The sequence below is a fragment of the Mya arenaria genome, chromosome 9 (assembly GCF_026914265.1).
Source record: "Mya arenaria isolate MELC-2E11 chromosome 9, ASM2691426v1".
In the NCBI taxonomy this organism is placed as follows: domain Eukaryota; kingdom Metazoa; phylum Mollusca; class Bivalvia; order Myida; family Myidae; genus Mya; species Mya arenaria.
Genome location: NC_069130.1, coordinates 18,122,677 through 18,144,748, shown reverse-complemented (window position 1 = coordinate 18,144,748; position 22,072 = coordinate 18,122,677). Strand labels below are relative to the sequence as shown.

The 22,072-nt window shown below is 32.3% G+C and overlaps 1 protein-coding gene across 7 annotated transcripts in view; it reads right to left on the bottom strand.

Annotated features, from left to right (window-relative positions):
* LOC128202933 (protein mono-ADP-ribosyltransferase PARP12-like) overlaps nucleotides 1–22,072 on the bottom strand; it is a 107,418-nt gene that overhangs the window by 35,329 nt on the left and 50,017 nt on the right. For all 7 annotated transcript variants that reach the window (XM_052904116.1, XM_052904117.1, XM_052904118.1 and 4 more), the window contains 3 exons: nucleotides 3,089–3,306; nucleotides 2,758–2,872; nucleotides 1,143–1,279 (listed from right to left, as the gene is read on the bottom strand). In XM_052904116.1, the coding sequence (XP_052760076.1) occupies nucleotides 1,143–1,279; nucleotides 2,758–2,872; nucleotides 3,089–3,306 (470 nt within the window). The remainder of the gene's footprint in view (nucleotides 1–1,142; nucleotides 1,280–2,757; nucleotides 2,873–3,088; nucleotides 3,307–22,072) is intronic.

The window sequence follows — 22,072 nt, the reverse complement described above, 5'->3', positions numbered from 1 at the left end:
CTTCCCGCCAAAACTTTTCCCACCTAAATTGACTCTTGCAAATGCTCCTTCGGAGTCGTTAGCATGATTTATTTGTGGTGTTAATTGTGGCAAAATATAAATACTGGTTGTATAATTTTGCATATTGGTTAGACATATTGGTTAGACTAAACAGTATTTACTAAAGATATTAACGATTTACTAAACAAGGGTTTATTAAGTTTGTGTTGTAAAATCAACGTTAAAAGATATAAACTGTGTTTATATCGCATATAAAAACACTCAACGCATCAGTGTGTTAATTACTATTGAAAAGTATCGATGCGGTTAAAAATTGTCACAGCCTTAGTTAGTTTTGTTATAACCTTGAATTTTAGATAAGGTCGCCACAACAAGACTAATTTGAGGTAACTCTCGAGTGACTTGAGCGATTTAGCTTGTAATCGAACTTAAAAAAGATATTATGCCCGCAAATATTCGGACCAAAATTGGTGATGATTTGTCAGGGGCTTCTAAAGTTATTGAGAGGACAAGCAAACCTTAAGGTCTTTTCTATAATAAAAGGGCAATAACTCTTGAGTGACTCGAGCGATATACATGGTTATCAAACTTTACCCATTCACATTTTGAATAAATTTGCGGATGATTGGACAACGGCTTGAAATTGATCGGACAAGATAAATTTGAGTTGCTTTCAATAATTTTAGGGCGATAACACTGGAGTTATTTAAGCGATATTGCTGGTTATCTTTTAAGATATTAGGCCAATATACATCCTGATCAAATTTGGTGATGATTGAACAAAGGCTTCTAAAGTTATTGAGCGGACAACATACTGGACGCCGAGCGAGAAAACGCCCGCCCGCCCGTACGCCGCTGGTAGAACTATAATATGTCCCTTTTTTTATTAAAAAAGCGTATAAAAAGTGGACAAACAAGCTCTTACTCGCCATTACCTAAGATAGTTATACAAAAGGTCACCATTTTCCACCCTTGAGATCGGCACAATAGTCTCCGTCGTGCTAGACATATTTAGGCCTTAGTCCTATGTGGTGCTCTCACAAAGGACTTTGCATGCATACACAACTCACACCCAATGATTAATATACAAGTCATAACATATTTTTTTAAAGGCTGACGACCAAGCCATAACTTGTCATTACCTTACATAGTTATGCCAAAGGTCACCATTTTCCACCCTGTCGATTGACACAATAGCCACTGTGTTAGGCATGGTCTCAAAAAACATCTTTTCAATTCTATTGTACTCAGTGTTCATTCTGGGATTCCGCTTATCCAGCTGAAAACAGAGACATTTAAATATTAGATTAATTTTAAGTATTATATGAATAATCTCACTAAGCTATCACAAGAATGTCACCCGCAGAAGGGTGTTCAATTCTCAGCAGCGTCACACCAAAGGTGTTAAAATGCTACAGGTAAACTAACTATCCATGCTTATGTTGTCGTTTTATCAAATGCGACATTATATAACTTAAGGATTATTCATTTTTACCATAAATCATAATTGCATAATGGATATAATTCTAAAATAATTCAAATTCAAATGGGTTAACAATCTGACTAATACAGTTGAATATGGATTCAGTTTAAACAACTTCTAGTTAATCAAACGAAAACACCCAACAGCTACTAAAATATTAGAAAGGAATAACATGGGATAATGAATTCATTAAAGTAATAAAAGTATTCTATATAAGAATATGATTGATTCCAACATACTAAACGATAGTATATCAAATTCGAGCAACGTAGACGCAAACTGTATTCTCAATCAGCTCAAAAATAAACAAAATTGGATTGCAGAAGTGAATATTTTAATATAAGAAATTCGTAACAGTTGGAAAGAAACTCTTAGATCTATGTATTTACAAATACTTATGTCACTACAAAACTACTAATAATCATCCTAAACAATCCTCTGAAAGACATGAAAAATAACCAAATATATCAAATGTATATTAAGTAATTTTTTGAAAAGACTTGCATGCATATATAGTGCATACTATATTGTTAATAAGTCCATTTTGGATACTGGATAATAAATTCAAACAGTTTAAAATAAAGTTACTGCAAAATCTTGTAGAAATACATTTGAATTTATTTACATGGAAGTTGAAGGATTGTCCTTTATGTAATTATTGTAATGAATAAGAAGATTACGAACACTTCTTCATTAAACACCCAGTTTTATTGACTTATTTGTGGAATGCTATACATGATATTTTGAAAAGAATGGCAATGCAAAAAGTAATTAAGAATATAAGATATATTGTTATTGGTAACACATTTGATAAAAAATAATACACTATTGTAAACATTGTTTTAAATCAGATAACCTATTGTATTTACAAGATCTACTGTTAAATTGAAAGGAGAACTTAACCGATAAATATTATGTATCATATAATATATAATGAGTTGATAGCGCTTCAAACACATTTGAAAAATAAATGCATTTTTACGAACGATTATTTTAATAATATAAGAATATAATGTTAAAGAAACTTTTCATAATATATACTGCTTAACCCATTTATTAAACTGTAATTGTTCTGCTTTATATAATATATAAGTGTATGTAATGTGTGTTCTATAAAATAAACTGATTTTCATGCAGCAGCAATTCACACCCAACCCAGTTATTATAAGAAACATGTTAAATGGGAACGTTAAACTCATTAAAGGACAAAATTAAAAATCCAAATGTCATTTGAATTTCGTTCAATGCATTTTTATATAAAAAGAATTCCTTACTGGAACGAGCTCACAATGGTTCAACAGTTCATCGGTCGGTCTCAGATTCCAGTGTGGCGGAGCGACAGGGACAAACCCTGATGTTGCAGATCCTGCAGGTTTCTGTATTTTTGGTCTGGCATGGACAAACAATATAGTTAATACTGTATACTGTATACCATAAGTTTGAAGAATTTAACATATAGGCATGATAAATATACTGTGTTGTTTTGATGATTGTTTATGATAGAAAAAAAACTAACCGAAAAGGTCAAGATCAGGCACTATCAATATAGTTTTTTTATAAGTGATAACAATAATTATATTGGCAAATTGGACAAAACAGACTTACTGTTTCTTGCGTCTTTCTAACTCATCTTTTGATACGAACTTTGGTCGTCTTGATACTTCTCGCTCGGTCTTGAACTTAAGGTTACACTGCACCATTTTTGCAAAGTCTAGTATATACTCATGCCCTTGAGTACTAAACTTAAGCTGGCCATCAGGGTTTGAGATGTAAGCTTGTTCTAGATCCTGGCCCGATATTGTGGAACGGTATCCATCTGCATCCTGAAAATTCAAAAAAAAAAAAATGCTTCTCGGTGAATTCTTATATTTATATCACTACTGTGAGTCCTTTTTATATTTTCACTGATTTGATATAAATTGGTTTCTGTTTTGGATTTTAAAATTATTTTCAGCACGCCAAGGTTGATTCTTTTAAATGGTGTCACAGAAATCAGTTATGTGACATCATTTGAAAAGCAATGAACCTAAGGTCTCAAAATTCTTGAAACATTGGAGCTTTCCCCGACTTTCGATACTTTGAAATACCCAGAGGGAACCCGGGAATTATTTTGTTCTGCAAATGCATCGTATTTATATTTCAGTATATGATAAATACTCACCACAGTGTATCATTAAATATAAGTGAATTATATAGAAGCTGGATACTAAATAAGAACCGACCGAAATGGACGGTTCAAATGGCTTTTGGGCCGGTTCAAATTGACAAAAAAAAGATTAGTCATCACCTTTCGTTATTTAGCGTACATTTTTGCTGATTATAGTATCCTTTCGCATCTTAATAAGTTTATCTTATCTATCTTATCTTAATATGCACCGACGGACTGGTTTAATTTATCTAATAATATTTTAATATTGATGTCTAAATCTGACGCTCTCTGTGCCCTCAGTCTGAATCGGATTGAAGTAAATCTAAGAAGTATAAATAAAATACTTTTTGACGTCCAAAAAAGTAAACTGATGCTCGCGCGAAAGTTATAAATGTTGACGGAAAAAATCATCTAGGGCCGTATTCAAAAAGCATGTGAGTGAAAATTGTCAACTTAGTAAAAATGCGTTTTTTTTCTAAGCTGATATTAAAGAAAACAAATATGAAAATAAGCAAGAAAAAGTAAAAATGATTAAGGCAAATGAAAATAAAATGTATTTAAACTATTCGTTGTTAAAAAAAACGAAAGTTGAAAGAAAGCATTATGGAAACGGCCCCTGGTCGTATGTCAAAACCCACAGCAGTTCTAAAAAATGTCCAAAATCCCTTGAATGGCCACCATAAATATTGTATGTATGGAAATAATGTCATAGTAGTATGTTTTTCCTGAATTTTCCAATTACGACAATCAAATTGTTATTATGTTATTAAATTTTAGCAAACAAGAAAACTCTTTGAGTATTTTCAAATTTTCTTTCCCTCGTGTAACAGAAAATTATACTTTCACTTGTAGCTGTGGCACGTGCAGACAACACTGAACGAATTGCTTTCTGTGATCACACTGTGGATTTTATTTTAGATCTGACACCGAAATAAAACAAGTATTTACTATAACAGCATCCGGATTAAGTTTGCAAATCCGGAATTTTTGCAAACTTATTTTTTTTTATTTTTCACCCAATGTTTTTTTTATTTTTGTATTTTGTGAAATGTGTTAGGTAATAATAATAAGAGATATTTTTTGCTTCCTGAAATTTAATTTAGAAATATGTTTTTTTGGCATTTAAAGTCAACTTTTCCAATGGGAATCCCATTGGAAAATGGCCTTCCCATTGGAAAATGGCTTTTTTAAGCTTTTCCAATTGGAAAACTGGCTCTTTTAAAATTTTGGGAGAAATTGGAACATAATTTTTAAAATTGAAATTGACTGTTTAATTAAGAATATTTTACACTAACTACATGAAAAATAATATATTCATTAAAAATGAAGAACCGATAGATTCATTTAGGGCATTTGTTTGCGAATCCTTCCCATGAGTGAATCTTTCCAATTGGAGGATTCCCACATTCAAAGTGGGAAAGTATGAACATTGGAAAATTCCAATTGGAATATTTGGTTAATGGGAAAAACTCCAATTGGAGAATAAAGTTCAGTTTTAAAATGGGAAATTTCCAATTGGAAGGATATGTAGGATTTTGTAATGGGAACATGTAGGAAATGGGAATAAAGAAAAATATTGTCATATTTAAAGCATTAATTAGCAAAATGACACTTCTCACAATGTCCTTACCTGTCAACTGTCGACTTATCCATATTCCTCATCGCTGTTATACTATACAATGGTTAGCATGATGTCTAACCATTGCATTGCTTCATAAACCCTGTATCAGATACTAGTACAATTTTTTATCCGATTGAAAAAAGACAAGCAAAAAAATCCATCTTTCATCAATGTCACAAAAACGCTGTCGTTAAGCTTGATTACAAACATCTTGCCATTTAACCGATTATTTTCAAGGTTAAAGGCAACTAAAATTTGGTCAAGAATTAGCATTAATGAAGTTCTTTGAAGTCGAAGATATAAACTTTTTCACACTTCTATCTTTGTTAAAGACTGTTGCAGATTCTAGAAACAGACTATACTTTATATCTTTATCTCTTTGCATGCTGAATATTCCTGGTCAGTGTGTTGGTGTACATTGCGTAGTGTAGTTTATAATAAATAGTTAGAGCACACTTGTGTTTCTTATTTATTAAATCACATTAGTGACCATAGAATACGCACACTACAACAAGGAAAACAAAACAAAGACCACATGATTATGTTCATATATTTACACAAATTATAAAGGAGTCGGAGAGGTGATGGAGATCTATTGTATGAAAAGGCTTAATTTTGTGGTATTTATGGGTAAAAATAGTGAAGGAACAACTCGCCATACTGTCATTATTTCATGTACATCGTGCTATATGAAATTATTCTCTTTCACCAGAGTGATGGTGCCATGCGTTCCACATTTGATTTATCACTATCAAACCTCTTGTAAATGAGAATGTGTGAATATGGTGTTGATAAATCAATTAATGGTTTAGAAAATAAACATTTTGAATTTTGAAAATAAGAAGCCTGAACTTGAAGAATACTGCCATGACTGATGAGATGCAATGTGCCAGGCCGCAAAAGTTTTATCAGGGAACATATCTATCCGTACAGTGTGAGTTATGTAAATTTGCTATGTAAAAAAATGATTGTTTTATGTGTGATTAAAAGTTAATATATGTACAGTCATGTAGAATATAAATTCTGCTTTAGTTTGATGAAATTTTATTTTTTTCAAATCCCAAAAATGACAGCAGTACAAAGACATTCCGGGAACTTTTTGACTGCACCTCGTATTTGCTGAAGCATTGACTTAAAAGTGGTTACATGCAAAACCTTAACAAGAATTTCTATGTTGAATAAAAAAGGGGCCATTATTTGAATTTAATGCAAACTAGAGTTATCTTACTTGGTTATTTAAGTAGATTGTATGATTAAGTACCATTTTATATAGTCTCAATGCACTTCATCCAGTAGTTGCTGTGATATTAACATATGTGGGCTTACATGCAAAACCTTAACCAGAGTTTCTGAGTCGAATAATAAAGGGCAATTATTTGCATTAAATGCAAACTAGAGTTATCTATCTTGGTTAATTAAGTAGGTTGGATGGTTGAGTACCATTGTATCAAGTCTCAATGCAATACCTCAAGCAGTTAATGAGATATTAACCTATGTGTGCTTGCACGCAAAACCTTAACCAGAATTTCTAAGTCAAATAATAAAGGCCTATTATTTGCATTGAATGCAAAGTAGAGTTATCTAACTTGGTTATTTAAGTAGGTTGGATGATTGAGTACCATTGTATCAAGTCTCAATGCAATACCTCAAGTAGTTGCTGTGATATTAACCTATGTGTGCTTGCACGCAAAACCTTTACAAGAATTTCTGAGTCAAATAATAAAGGGCAATTATTTGCATTAAATGCAAACTAGAGTTAGCTTACTTGGTAAATTAAATAGGTTGGATGGTTGAGTACCATTGTATCAAGTCTCAATGCAATACCTCAAGCATTTAATGAGATATTAACCTATGTGTGCTTGCAAACAAAACCTTAACCAGAATTTCTCAGTCAAATAATAAAGCCCAATTATTTGCATTAAATGCAAAGTAGAAATATCTAACTTGGTAAATTAAGTAGGTTGGATGGTTGAGTACCATTGTATCAAGTCTCAATGCAATACCTCAAGTAGTACCTGAGATATTAACCTATGTGTGCTTGCACGCAAAACCTTAACCAGAATTTCTAAGTCAAATAATAAAGGCCTATAATTGGCATTAAATGCAAAGTAGAGTTATCAAACTTGGTTAATTAAGTAGGTTGGATGGTTGAGTACCGTTGTATAAAGTCTCAATGCAATACCTCAAGTAGTTGCTGAGATATTAACTTATGTGCGCTTGCACGCAAAACCTTAACCAAGGGGTGACGCCGACACCGACGCTTGGGTGAGTAGTATAGCTCTCCTTATTCTTCGAATAGTCGAGCTAAAAATGATTAACAGATACATATTTAGACTTATCGACATTTAACTTAATATCAAAAGGTTCTTACAAATTATTTATAATATTATTCTTCATATATATACACATTATTTAGTAGGGATGGCAATGAGTAGTAAAATTAATACTCGAGTACTCGGACGATCGTTCGATCGAGTACTCGGGTACTCGGAAAAATTGAATATGTGTTCGCGAAGACATGATTGTGTATATACATATATCGTTAATGGCGTATATTGTGCGTTGGTTTGGTATATTGTGCGTTGGTCGTATTTTTGTTCATTTTCACCTTTTAAGGAAACTTTCATTACGTATTTTAACAATAAATGATAAATAAAGAAAACAAATGTTGTTTCAGGCTTTTCATTTGTCTTATTCGTTTCATTTTATACAAGTACGCACTGCAGAAATCAGAATTACAATGAACAAAAATTAATAGCATACATAAAAATAGTGAACGAAATTCAATACGAAGTTCGGTTGTTCAGTTGTTTACTCTACAATTTTATTTTTAAAATGATAATTTTTCGTACTGTGTAATTGTTGTTTACCTCATTAATATTCATAATTCTTGATTTAAAATATCAACCAATTAATTGTGATAATCATCGCAAAAATAGTTAAAATACGCCCATTAAGAAATCAATTCTCGTAACAGTCGATTCTCTTTCGTTCGTTAGCGTCCATTGTTTGGTGAAAGGTCTCTATTTGGTATACAATAGAATTGTGTAGGTGAAAGTAACGCTATCAAAACTTCGCTAATTGACATCAGTGCTAATTTTAAATAGGGGTCCTTTGTTGACAGTTTGCAACTATCACTCTCAACTGTCAACTAATTTATTGAGGTCAATTGTGTACACAGTGGTGATTAGAGGGACCGTAAATTGTCCTCTTGGCAACTAACCAGATCTGATATTTTCTTTGTAAATCGTATATTTGGTGATTTTTATAGATTTTTTTTCCGATTACTCGAGTAGTGATTTGGTACTCGAGTACTCGGACGTTCGATCGAATACTCGAGTACTCGGGTACTCATTGTCATCCCTATTAATTAGTAAACAGTAATGTTTCAACAATTCAAACAAATACATAGTTACAAATCAAATGTTGCTGTATTATGGCAAACACTTGGTGTTCCATCAGTACTTTAACTGAACTGGAACCTCATATCAACCCATAAAGAAATGGAGTCTAGTAACTTCCCACTCGCCTGCCTCTTGGAACAACTGGGCCATGATTTTACCAGTTACCAGTAAGTGTTCTTTTAGACCATCATGTTGGTCAGAAATGTAATCAAACAAATCAAGACTGTCCGTAACTGGAATGTCGGACCAGTTTTAATACATAGGCCACACTTTTTGTATCCAACTCCTTCCAAATGATGGGTAGTGACATGGACATTCCTCAATCCAACTTCTGCAGTGACTTCATTCATTCCTTTAGTCAAATACGGACAGTGTGAGCTGTTGAGATAGACAGCTCCTGTGACATCACATTTTATTGTGAAGAATGTCCAGCATAGATGGCTTGTCATCTAATGTCGCTGGCAGCTTGCTCTGAAGCTTGTCCATAGCCCCATATGTGTGGCCAGTCATCCATTATCCCCATTTTAATGATTATCTGAAAATAATCCCAAGCACATTTATATGCATATTTATTATATCATATCCGCTTCTATACACTTATCTTCTCTAGGAATGTGAAGACAAATAAACAGTGAGATACTACAAGTAAATTGAATTTTCTGTCTGATTTAAAATGATTTGTTATATAAACAGGACAGGTGAAACTTCCTATTCGACAAATATCTTTCTTTATTGTCATTTCCAAGCATTTTTTATGATTAGATTATTTGATATTTCACAACTTAAATACTATCAGGAAGTCATAAGATTAACCATCTATATATATAATCATAATATATATATATTTAATATATAAAAACAAGTCATTATACAATTGATATACACAAATTAAAAAGGTATTTATACTTCTGAAACACTGTTGCACAAGCCATTGGGCACAAAGAGGTGATGAAGGTTTTCCTGATGCCCTTTGAGGTTTCTCCACAATAATGAGAAAGACGACCTCTAAGAGAGATGGTGGTTATTTCCTGAAACATGAATATTTATACATTTTGTATTTAATTTTCAAAAAAGGACACTTGACAATATACAGAATGCTGTACATAAGTACCTATAAATAAATGCTTTGGAAAAATCCCAGAACGTATAAACAGCAAAACCCAAAACCTCTTGATTTTGTTCTCAATTGGCCAACAGAGGAAGTATTTTTTTTTTTTTTCAAGAATCCATGAAAACCAGTGATATAAAACTGCTGACAAAAAATAAGATCATGCATTTTTCTTTAACCGTTAGTAATAATTTAACCCACGAAACATTGGCTTTCAAACGAAAATATGCAAATCTGCGATATGATCTATGTCAGCAGTTTTTTATCATTGGTTTGCAGATACTTACCCCAAAATTTGCTCTTTCCAAGACAAAAATATAAAAAAAGTTGTAAAAACGGTAAATTTGTGAAGTGTAGCTTAAATAATAATTAATATATTCTTGTAATGAAGCTGTTATGTGCTAAAAATAGAACCCAATGAAAATAAGCATTTGCTAATAAGCCTAGCTTTATATGAAGTATTTACTGAATCAAATAGGCAAATCATATAGGCAAATGACTGAAAAGCTTCCATAATTAAAGCTGCACTCTCACAGATTAAACATTTTGACAACTTTTTAATTTTTGTCTTGGAACAAGCCAATTTTTGCTACAGTCCATGGAAACTAGTTATATAAGACTGCTGACAAAAAATTAGATCGCTGATTTTTATATTTAAGTTCATAAATTGATGTTTTATGCATTTTTCTTAAACCGTTAGTAAGGGTTTAAGCTCTAAAACATTAATTTTCGAAAATATGAAATCTAAGATCTGTTTTTTTATCAACAATCTTACATCAATGGGTTGCAGATATTTACACAAAAATTTGCTCTTTCCAAGACAAAAATAAAAAAGTTGTAAAAATGGTAAATCTGTGGGATTGCAGCTTTAAGAGTATTTTTTTAAACTTATAATGAAAGTCATTTGCATTTATTTAATATAAGCATGAAAACTAATGTATTATTTATTCTGAACTCCTTTATAAAATTGTAGGACAAAACATCCCAAGTCATTTTTGACTTAGGGGAAAAAACATATCCAACCCATTTAGACAGGGTTGACAAAACAACCCAGATCATTTTGACATAGTTGACAAAATAACCAGGAAAATATTGGCAGTTCAAAAAGTTAAGACCCCCCTCCCATCCTAACGAACACTTGAAAGATTAAATTAACTTAATTGGTCATTATCAAGATGTGTTTTATTACCCCCAATAAACACCCTTTTTCACTTAATTTATAAGGTTTAGAAATGTTACTATGGAGATCTTTATCACAGCATAAGGAAGACACAGTGACTTTAATCATAAGGATTTGCTACAAAGCTACAGTATAATATTAAGTTCAGCATTATGATAATCCTTACTTCAAAACACTCTTCTTAAAAAGGTGTTCAAGGCCAAAATCTAATATTCATATTCTTTACAGGCTGCTTTGCATGACAATTATTAATTTCAGATATTTGCTTTAAGCAATTTATTTTTAATTATATAAGAAACAGTCCATCTCATAGTTTTCAGTTTTCATCTGATTTTTGATATGTTAATTTTAAAGGGGCCTCATGTGTTTTTAATATTTACGTTAGTCTTATATTAAAGCTGCAACCTCACAGATTGAACGTTTTGACAACTTTTTTTAATTTTTGTCTTCGAACAAGCGATTTTTTGCATAAATATCTGCAAACCAGTGATAAAAGACTGCTGACAAAATATCAGATTGCAGCTTTTCATACTTCCGTCCAAAATTGATGTTTCATGCATTTTCTTAAACTGTTAGTAGCAGTTTAAGCTGTAAAACATTAAATTTGGAATGGAAATATCAAAATCTGAAATATAATCTTTTGTCAGCAGACTTTTATCACATAAGCAGGTATTTACGCAAAGAAATTCTAATACATAAAGTTTAAACAAAAAATAAAAAAGTTGGAAATCAATACATACACGAGTTGACTAAATATATTTTGAATAATAAACCTTAAATTACTTTCCAAAGAATGCATTTAAGGAAAAGTTACTTACTGAAAACAAGACTGTAACAATGCATGTATTTAAAAGTGAAAACGCACATATTAAATGACTGGTGGATTCTTAAAAATAATGAGATTATGTATTTTAAAAATTTAATCCTTTATACTTTTTGCTCTTTCTGTTTTTAAAAAGGATGTAACCCTAACCAAATCATTTTATTTTTGGCCCTACTATAACACAATCAATAATTTAGCCCCACATTCCAGAATGCAGGGCTTAAATATTGTGTTATCATTTTGATCACTGACATGACATCATTGACAAAATAAGGATTAAAAATCTTTGTTTCCGCCCAACTGACCCTATTTTTATCCTTCTGATTCTTTTTTGTTTTTGGTATTTTAATCAATATGTGCTTTTTTAGTAAAGACGTTAATAATACCCTGATATAGGTCACTTTGCCTAAGCAACAATTTTTTGTTTGAAGCCAGATGTGCATACTGTGTTTTTTTTACTACATTACATTGTATTGTCTGCGAATTACCAATATCAAATCCATTGTCCTATTTAACAGGATAATGGTTTTGATATTGGTACCATGTATTATCATTATTAGAAATGTAGGAATTTTATTCAAGACCATTTGCAAGATGTGTCATGTTTGGTGTCAATATTATGCTTGAATTATCATATTTTATATTTGTCATTGTTAGATATTTAATTTGTATAAGAAAATGAGGAATAATAAAACCTTTAAAGTTTTTTCCTCAGTTGGTAAGAATTACACCTGTTGTTGTTGTTGGGTTAATAAAAGTCTGCTTGCCTATGGCTGCATTATGGCTTGACCCTGTCACACCCCCTAGTGTGACTGAAACATATTTATGAGGCCAAAGGGGGATCCACCTACATTGAATGTCAGTATTTATTTTAGCTCCACCCCTTTAACTTGACCTGACATCGCCCCTTTCACTGAACCTGACATCTGATTGGCTGAATGAATATGCCTTTTAAAGGTTTCCTTATGACTGACAGCCCCCACCCCCCACAGAGAAAGACTGGTCATTTGAGACAATCACAATCATATTTTGAAAAGGGGGCTATATGCATGACTATGAATTGGCTTGTAATTGAATTAAGATAATGATCGATATCTGCAGTTATGCACTTAAATTCATAAAAAAATCATGTTCCTTATACTATGAAAATTTTGGAAGAAATACATGACTGTCAATTTAGAATTGAACTTAATTTCCATGTAAATATCCTTAAATTATATAACATGTCGAAGGCAAAATGTAGATTTTCACTGATTGATACAATTGCTAAAAGGCATGTTCATTGTTTTCAAGATAATGACATTATTAGAAGGTTTCTACTTTGTGTAAGGTTTTCTGAATTTAAACATTTTTTTTTCTTCAAGTCTCTTTACATTATCAAATAAAAAGAACTGTCCTCCAGTTTGTATTATGTAGAATAAGATGTAATTTGGAAGTAACTGTAATTTGTTACAAAGATGGTTTAACCAAAACTTAATGAAAATCCCACTTTGATTTCGTGCATTTATATATATATATATATATATATATATATATATATATATTAATACATATAGCCCGGAATAGTTGTAGCCCGGAATTATAGCTACAGTCAAACCTGGTTGAACGGTCACCTGCTTTAAATGGCCACCTGTGTTCTGGTTTTCCCAACCTTATTCTACGGTCAAAAACAAAATTAAACCGTTGTAATATATGCACGTTACTTCAGAAACAATTGAGTCATTGGACTGTTACATGAATTTCAATAGCTCGAAATTCACCTTTTATTTGTTACCGGCATGGGAAAACCCAGTTATGTTAATTCCAGGCTATATGCATTATCACATAACAGGGTTTTCCCATGCCGGTACAAATAAAAGGTGAATTTCGAGCTATAGGATTAGTAAGGATCAGTAAGGATTTTAGTCAAAATCATATATGCGTAAGAACAAGACCGTACACCATAGGTAATTATGACCCCCTCCCCTCCCATTATTATGCATATTTGTATACATGTATTAGCTAGACAATATACAACGATAAGTGTATTGTATATATTAGTGAGCAAATAAATGCATTAATAAATAAATAAATACAGATTTATACCGGTAAATAGATTTATAAATATAAATATTTTAGGAAAGATAAACATTAGATAAAAAATATTATCAAAGCCTTTCTAAATAGCCAAATTGTATTGGCTGGTGGGGTTACTGAAAATTACCGTGCATGGTCCGCTTACAACCAATTAAATATTTTCAATAGCTCTGAGAATGATTCATACAATCTTTGATATGATGTCAGTTTTTTTTACATGGCATGACTTGACTTGATCAATATAAATTTTATATTATATGACTTGCACCATTCACATGACTTTTCATATATATTCTTTGAGTTTCGTGTGATAATAGATCTTTGATCTAAATTTGTGATTCAAAACTTAAAGATACATATATATATATATATATATATATATATATATATATATATATATATATATATATATATATATATATATATATATATATATATATATATATATATATATATTTACTGCTTTGGAATCACACTTTACACACGAGACATGTTAAAATGGATTATTGTACTCACTGTTTTTTTAATTTAAGTTTATTCATCAAACTCTGTCACTCTAGCTGTCTCTGTATTATCAGCATCACACATCAACTAAAAAAATAAATAATAAGAATTATAACAAGAAAGGTTCAAGTAGTTAAAAAATATATGGGCTGTCATTGGACATAATATAACAATTTACCATGATTCCATGAAATATTTTTACAAACTAGCAAACCTGAACTCTTTAGTATTTTTTTACATCTTTGTGAGATTTTGCATAAAGCATCTCGTCACCTTAGTGCAAGAACTCAATATCTGTGCAGTCAATTGTAACCACGGCGCCCCCAGGTCCGGGGAATAGCGGGGACTTTGACTTTCGGTCCAGCAAACCCTGGGTCTATTATCCCCCTCCCCTGCCGGGACAAACTGATGGTAAAACCCCAGCTAAATGCCCCCGCACACCAGAGACTCTATATAAGGCCCAATCTCGGCTAAATTTGGCTCAAAGACAAAACCACCACGGTCACCCGGCCCTGCGTGGCCACATAGAAAGTAAAAACACGGCCCATTTCCCCGACTATTCCTGGTATACCCCCGGACCGGGGGGGGGGGGGGCGCGTGGTTACAATTGACTGGTGCATTGGTTATAATAACTGAGAGGCCTCAAAGATGCTCACATGACTGTGACATTTTGACCTTTTAGCAGATTAGAACAAAGAAAGGATTTTTGAGAAATATACTCAATGAAACAGAGTGAAACTTTATTCAGGGGCTATACACCGTATGATGAAATAGCGAAAGAAGAGAAAATTGTCGAAAACTGACATGAACTTGGTATCAATGTGTACAATGCATTGAAATTAACTAACTGAAGTACCACATAGTTTACAATTAATTGATTTTTCACATTTTTTTCCATTAAAAAAGATTACTAGGTGGGTATACCTAGTATAATTAATTTTTATGTGTGATTTGCTAGTCAATGTTATCACTTAATGTTACCAAACTAGGTATATATTAAATTAAATAGACAAATGTAAACTTTCGTAGCAGTGGATACAACACTGGACTGCAATTTTGGCGACCACAGTTTGAACCCGGTCTCTGTTATTTTTTCTTTACATTTTGATATTTTTTTTAACAATTATGATATCAAAAGGATAAACATTTTATTTAATAATTGTCCTGAATACTGGGACTGACCCTACTGTTTGTATAGTCCATTGTTTAAAGAAAATAGATTTAAAAAGAGAAAAAAATAATTGTAAAGTGTGTGTTTAAGGTAGCACTACCGTAATGAAAACCTCCACTTGAAATGCTTCATTTTAATGCTTTATCCTTTATTGTTAAGCACATACCTACACATCTTTTGTGGGTTCATGTGAACAGTTCAACTTCAAAGCAACCTAGAAGCATCTTTTTATTTTCCATTTCATTAGCTTACATTTCTCAACAGTAGTTTTATTAAAAAATAGTTATTTTCTTATACCGAAGGTAAAATATACTGGTTTTTTTGCATAATGTTCCAAAAAGGTAAAAGATATTTCATATTGATCAGGAACAGTTCATGAGTATTTTTTGAACTTGTTGATTTCGCTGTAAAATAACATTCACAAGGACCCATTTTTTATGCTGTCAAAACATTGTGTTAAAATTTTAATTACTATTTAAGTACAGTTTGATTATAACTTTTACTTTCGGTCCAGCCAACCCAGCTAAATCTTTGCCCTGCGGGCACGGACTGTTCAATGGTCAAATCCCCACCAAATACTCCCGCACCCCAGGGAGCCTAGGTTAGGCAATTTCCCTGCTATATTTTGCACGAAGACAAAAACATATTCACCCGACACTGCGGGGCCACCTGTAAGGTTAAGACACGGCCCATTTCCACGGCTCTCCCCGAATGGGGGGGGGGGGGTAGTCCAAAGAATTGTACGTTTACGGATTTTTTTACGTTTTTTGATATTGCAAATCCTTCACGTACAAATTGTTTAGTATCAAAAGTGGGTAGTTATTCCGATCGGGATTCCGGGTTAAAGCATTTAACATCTCAAAAATATCATAAAACAAGAAACATTACCAGATTATGTTATTTTATATCAGTTACATACATAAAAATGTCATATCCTACGAATAATTATGAGTTTGACATGTTTTTTTCATTTCTTGCTGTCAAAACATAGCGATATATACATGAAGGGCACCTGCAAGGCTTCAGGGCACAATTTTTAAACAATCAAAACATTTCGGCCATGGCTGAATTGTACGATTGTATTTATGAGGTCTATCTAGAAGCTCGTCAGTGGTGGCCGAGTTATTACGATTGGGTTGAGTTGTTCCGCTTGGCATAATTTTTGTCTGTGTCAGTCAACTTTCGTTTTATTGGAAAGGTAAATAATGTGTTTTAATGCAAAATAACTTTTCACTTACATGGTAAAATATGAATATAAACCTTCATGATCAATTTAAACCATAAAACACTTCACTTAATACAATTTCAATATATCAACACCCCCAATTTTTGTACAAACCCGTTTAGACGTTACAGTAAGGATTGGAAGAATCCTGTATTACACGTCTGTAATTTTAGACTGGCGGGGGGGGGGGTAGCTACAACAATGAGCGATTAGGGATACTTTTTTATTATTTTGACATTTCATGTGTATCCCTGTAACTGCCATAGTTTTAAATCGTCAAAAGACTCATTGACGGTCATTTAGGTGGACTAGGGGGGGGGGGGCGTGGTTACAATTGACTGGTGCAACCACTAGGACACCATTTTTTATTATTTTGATATTTCTTAAAATACTCGTTGACGGCTATTTAGGCAGAGCATCCCCACTCCCTGTCGAAGTGTGGATAAGAAGAGGCCAGTTTCAAGTGAACGTTCTTTACGAGATGTCCTACTTCTTGACTGTCTAGATATATTCAAAAATCAAGACAATAAATTAAATGGAAAAAATAAATGACTTACCAATGGGTGTTTGAGATATCAATTTGGCACCACTTTAGTGCCATTCATCGCTCTTCAAAGCTCCAAAAAAACAAAATCATTCGTCTAACACATGGTGGAGGTTATATGGGGGCCTTTTTTCATTATTCAATGATAGAGGGGATTCAAAAATGGATAATGTCGTAAAATGACTTATTTGCTACATAATGGTTTAAAGCTGTCTATGGGTATAAGATAACTATATGGGAAGCAGTTTTGATAGTTTTGATATATCTTGGCCGTGATTACTAATATGATTACTACATTGAAACAAAGTGTTGACTATATGGGAGTCAGTTTTGGTAAAAAAGAAAATCCTTACTATATGGGAACCAGTTTTGGTAACTCAACGAATATATAATCATATAACATAAGACAGTTGATAAAAAGGATTCAGTGTTTGTTAAATGCAATTTATGGGTATACAATTACTATAAGGGAGTCAGTTTTGGTGAACTGCAATTTATGGGTATACAATTACTATATGGGAGTCAGTTTTGGTGAACTGCAATTTATGGGTATACAATAACTATAAGGGAGTCAGTTTTGGTGAACTGCAATTTATGGGTATACAATTACTATTAGGGAGTCAGTTTTGGTTAAATGCAATTTATGGGTATACAATTACTATATGGGAGTCAGTTTTGGTTAAATGCAATTTACAGGTATACAATTACTATATGGGAGTCAGTTTTGGTTAAATGTAAAAAAATTATGGGTATACAATTACTATAAGGGAGTCGATTTTGGTTAACTGTAATTTATATGTATAGGATTACTATATGGGAGTCAGTTTTGGTTAACTGCAATTTATGGGTATACAATTACTATATGGGAGTCAGTTTTGGTGAAATGCAATTTATGGGTATACAATTACTATAAGGGAGTCAGTTCTGGTTAACTGCAATTTATGGGTATACAATTACTATATGGGAGTCACTTTTGGTTAAATGCAATTTACAGGTATACAATAACTGTAAGGGAGTCATTTTTGGTGAACTGCAATTTATGGGTATACAATTACTATAAGGGAGTCAGTTTTGGTTAACTGCAATTTATGGGTATACAATTACTATAAGGGAGTCAGTTTTGGTTAACTGCAATTTATGGGTATACAATTACTATATGGGAGTCAGTTTTGGTGAACTGCAATTTGTAATTGTATACCCATAAATTGCATTTAACCAAAACTGACTCCCATATAGTAATTGTATACCCATAAATTGCATATAACCAAAACTGAATCCCTAATCAACTGTCTAGTGTAATATAACTTTATAATATTTGTTGAGTTATCAAAACTGAATCCCATATAGTTCTTTTGACTATACGGGGGTCAGTTGAAAGTCATTTTCATTTTTTGTTTATTTATTTTTTATAAAAACTTTAGCCTTATTGAAGTGTGCAATTGACTAAAATGGATCCAGTTTCGGTTTATCGCCTTATCTGCCAAAATATATAATTGGATACAATTTGGATAACTATAACCTTTGTTATCAAATGAAGGCATTTAAGTTAAAGTAAGAGCATATTTAATAATTATAACTCCACAACAGCCATCGTACTATTATAATATTAACTATAGCAGTCCTATCGGAAAGTGATTGCAAATACCGGGTACCGGTAACCGTGCTTTTGCACCGCCCTTCAGAACGATTTACGTTAACCAAAATCGAATCCCCTAAATATTCGATTTCGTTTCCCATATAACACTTACCCTAACACATCCCCGACATCTTAACGCAGATGGTATTGATTACTGTGACATGTTTGTGTTAAACCGGTTTGAAGGTACATTCACTCGAGTAATAAAGATGCACTCTTAAGTACTCCCAGATAAGGTTTCCCACAATTAATAATATTCTTTTAATATTCCTAAAAGGATGAATAAATGTCGAAAAAAAATGGTTCTTATGAAGGATATCGAGTTATATTTGAAAGAAATGAGCATTACACACGGTATTTCTACCTTATGAGACTATAGTAGACCACAATAAATCTTTTAGCATTTACCAATCATATTTTTTGCGCTTTCTGCTATTAAAACACGGTTACAATCTTGTTATCAGTAATAAATATTTTCAATAAATGCATTATTTAGTATGTAGTTAAAGGTTAATCAGTCACAATTGATGTTTGTTATATATGTGTTTGTATTGATTTTGAATAACAGTGTCACTAAACAAAAATTAATTAAACAAATTTTCGCAATTTCACAACCTAAAAGGTTGTCCTGTTTTTTCCAGATCTTCTGGATTACCCTGTATCCCTTACCTCGAAACGAAAAGTTAACTTGGACGACATCGGTACGTTGTGGTGGGGGGGTCACCCCCCCCCCCCCCCTCCTTCTGGCCACTAGTGCAATTGCAAAATTAATTTTGATGCGTGAGGGATATACTTAAGCGACGATGTTAACCATTGCTTCAATATTTATGCATGCAAATGTACTTGTTGGCATTTGGGTGCATGTTCTACCTCAAAAAGGCTCAACCAGGTATGAGTTTATTGTATAAGTTATAGCTCGTAGTATGTAAAATGTGGTTCTTTAGCAGATTTGTTTTAAATACGAAATAAAGGTGTTGCTTCCAAGGCATGCATGCTCAAAATATCCATAAATTATGTATGAGTCCCTTTTGCTTAGTGGTTTTGCTACTTATTTGTCCTTGACATAACAAGCGTAGGTTCACCCCTGATTAAAACAAGACTTTATTTTCATACTTTCATTGTATTTTGTTCTGCAATTTCAGTATCAAAGAGTTAACTAATTATTTCAGACACATTACCTGGAAAATGATTATTTGGTGCCAATGAGGTACGAGTCCATTTAAGAATGACAAAGTGTTTTTACAATCAGCTAGATAACAAGTTCAATTTTTTCCACATATACAAGATGACTTACAAGTAATCATCATATGTGTATTTTTGCTTCACTGCTATCTTGTAGGATGACTGGCTTATATACTACTACCGGGTATGTAGTTTAGTGACACCATGGCATTAATTACCAATAGCGTTTATTTTGTAATGCAAAATTCACCAGCCTTATATTTTTGTACAGTTCGATATTTTTTTCTAAAACATATAATAGTATTACTGTTTGAGGAAGGCATTTCATGGGCACATGATGCATGTTAACATTCTAAAATGCCTTCCAGCATTTAAATGGTGTTTAGCTTGGACCAGCTCAAAACCAAATAAATGGAGTTGGAAAGTCTTTTGTTTAGGAGTTAAAAAGTCTTTAATATGGTTATTAAAATAATTCAACTAGGTGTTGAAAAGTCTTTGATATAGGAGTTAAAAAGTCCAAACAGGTAGGGGCTGAAAAGTCTTTGAAATAGGGGTTTAAAAGTCTAAGGGTTGAAAACTGAAAAGTGTTCTTTTTTAGAAGGGTTGAAAAGCCTCTTGGGGTTGAAAGGTCCTGCCCCCCTGCAGAACAGTGTGTATGAAATAAACTATTATCTTAGGTAAAACATTTCATATGGATTTCCATCAATTAATTACATCTTCATTAAAAATCAAGAAAATGGTACATTTTTTGCGTAAAGGTACTGGCAACCGAAATAACATTTTTAAGCGTAAAACTGAGTATAGCTTTGGTCCCAAAATGAATAAGTTCTTAGTCGTTTGTAACCACAACTTAATCGATTAAAAATGGCGTCTGAGGAGATGAAACTAGTGTAAAGATATTTAAAAATTGGAATTTGTGTCACTGGTTGAGTAAGAATACTTCAGGTAATTTTTGATATGATTTATTGCATTCAAATTCATTAAAAGATGCTTACATCTTATCGCTAAGATATCGGCACAGAAGTATTAGCTTGGAATTGGATGGATACAATGTCAGGACACAGGTAAACAATAAAACAAAACTTCAAATATATTCCTAAATAAATAAATAGGTATTCTTTTAAGAGATATAGGAAAGTTGAAATATTATCTCATTAAAATTTATTGCCAGAACCTCCAATTAGATTAAGCCCATTGCCAATGTTACCAATTGGAAGATTCCAATGGGACAATGTTCCAATTGGAGTTTTCCAATTTCCTGACTTTTCCCATATTGAATTGTGGGAAAAGTTGGTCAACGGGATTTTTTTTTACAAAAAATGATAAAAAGTACTATAAACGCACTTTTTCTAGATAACATTTTAACCATTAATGATAATGATTGTTATTTATCACTAATTCCTTTTTTGAAAATGTGGGAGAATTTTCCAACAAAAAATGTTGGGCTGATTTTCCAATTGGAAAAAAAACATTTTCCAATGGGACGGCCTTTTTCCAATGGGAGTCCCATTGAAAAAATTTAATTTAAATGCAGAAAAAACTTTTTTTAAATTAAATTTCAGGAAACAAAAAATATCTCTTATTAGTATTACCTAACACATTTTAAAAATACAAAAATAAAAAAAATAAGTTTGCAAAAATTCCGGATTTGCAAACTTAATCCGGATTCTGTTCTATGCTAAAATACAAGGGTGTAGATAAACAGTTAGAGCAAAACACAATAATCTTTGCAAGTTTCAGCAAATTTAAGAGATTAATTTCGAATTAGGACTTTTCAAATCAGATTTATCACATGTCGTGAGAGCTCATTTTTCTAGTAAAGGACTCAGTGATCCTTACTTTTGACCTTATGACCCCCAAATCAGTAAGAGTCATATCTTATGGCCATGACTTATTAATGTGCACGCAAATGTTATGGATCGGAAACGAAAGTATGACGCCGTGGACGATGGTGACACCCGACAAA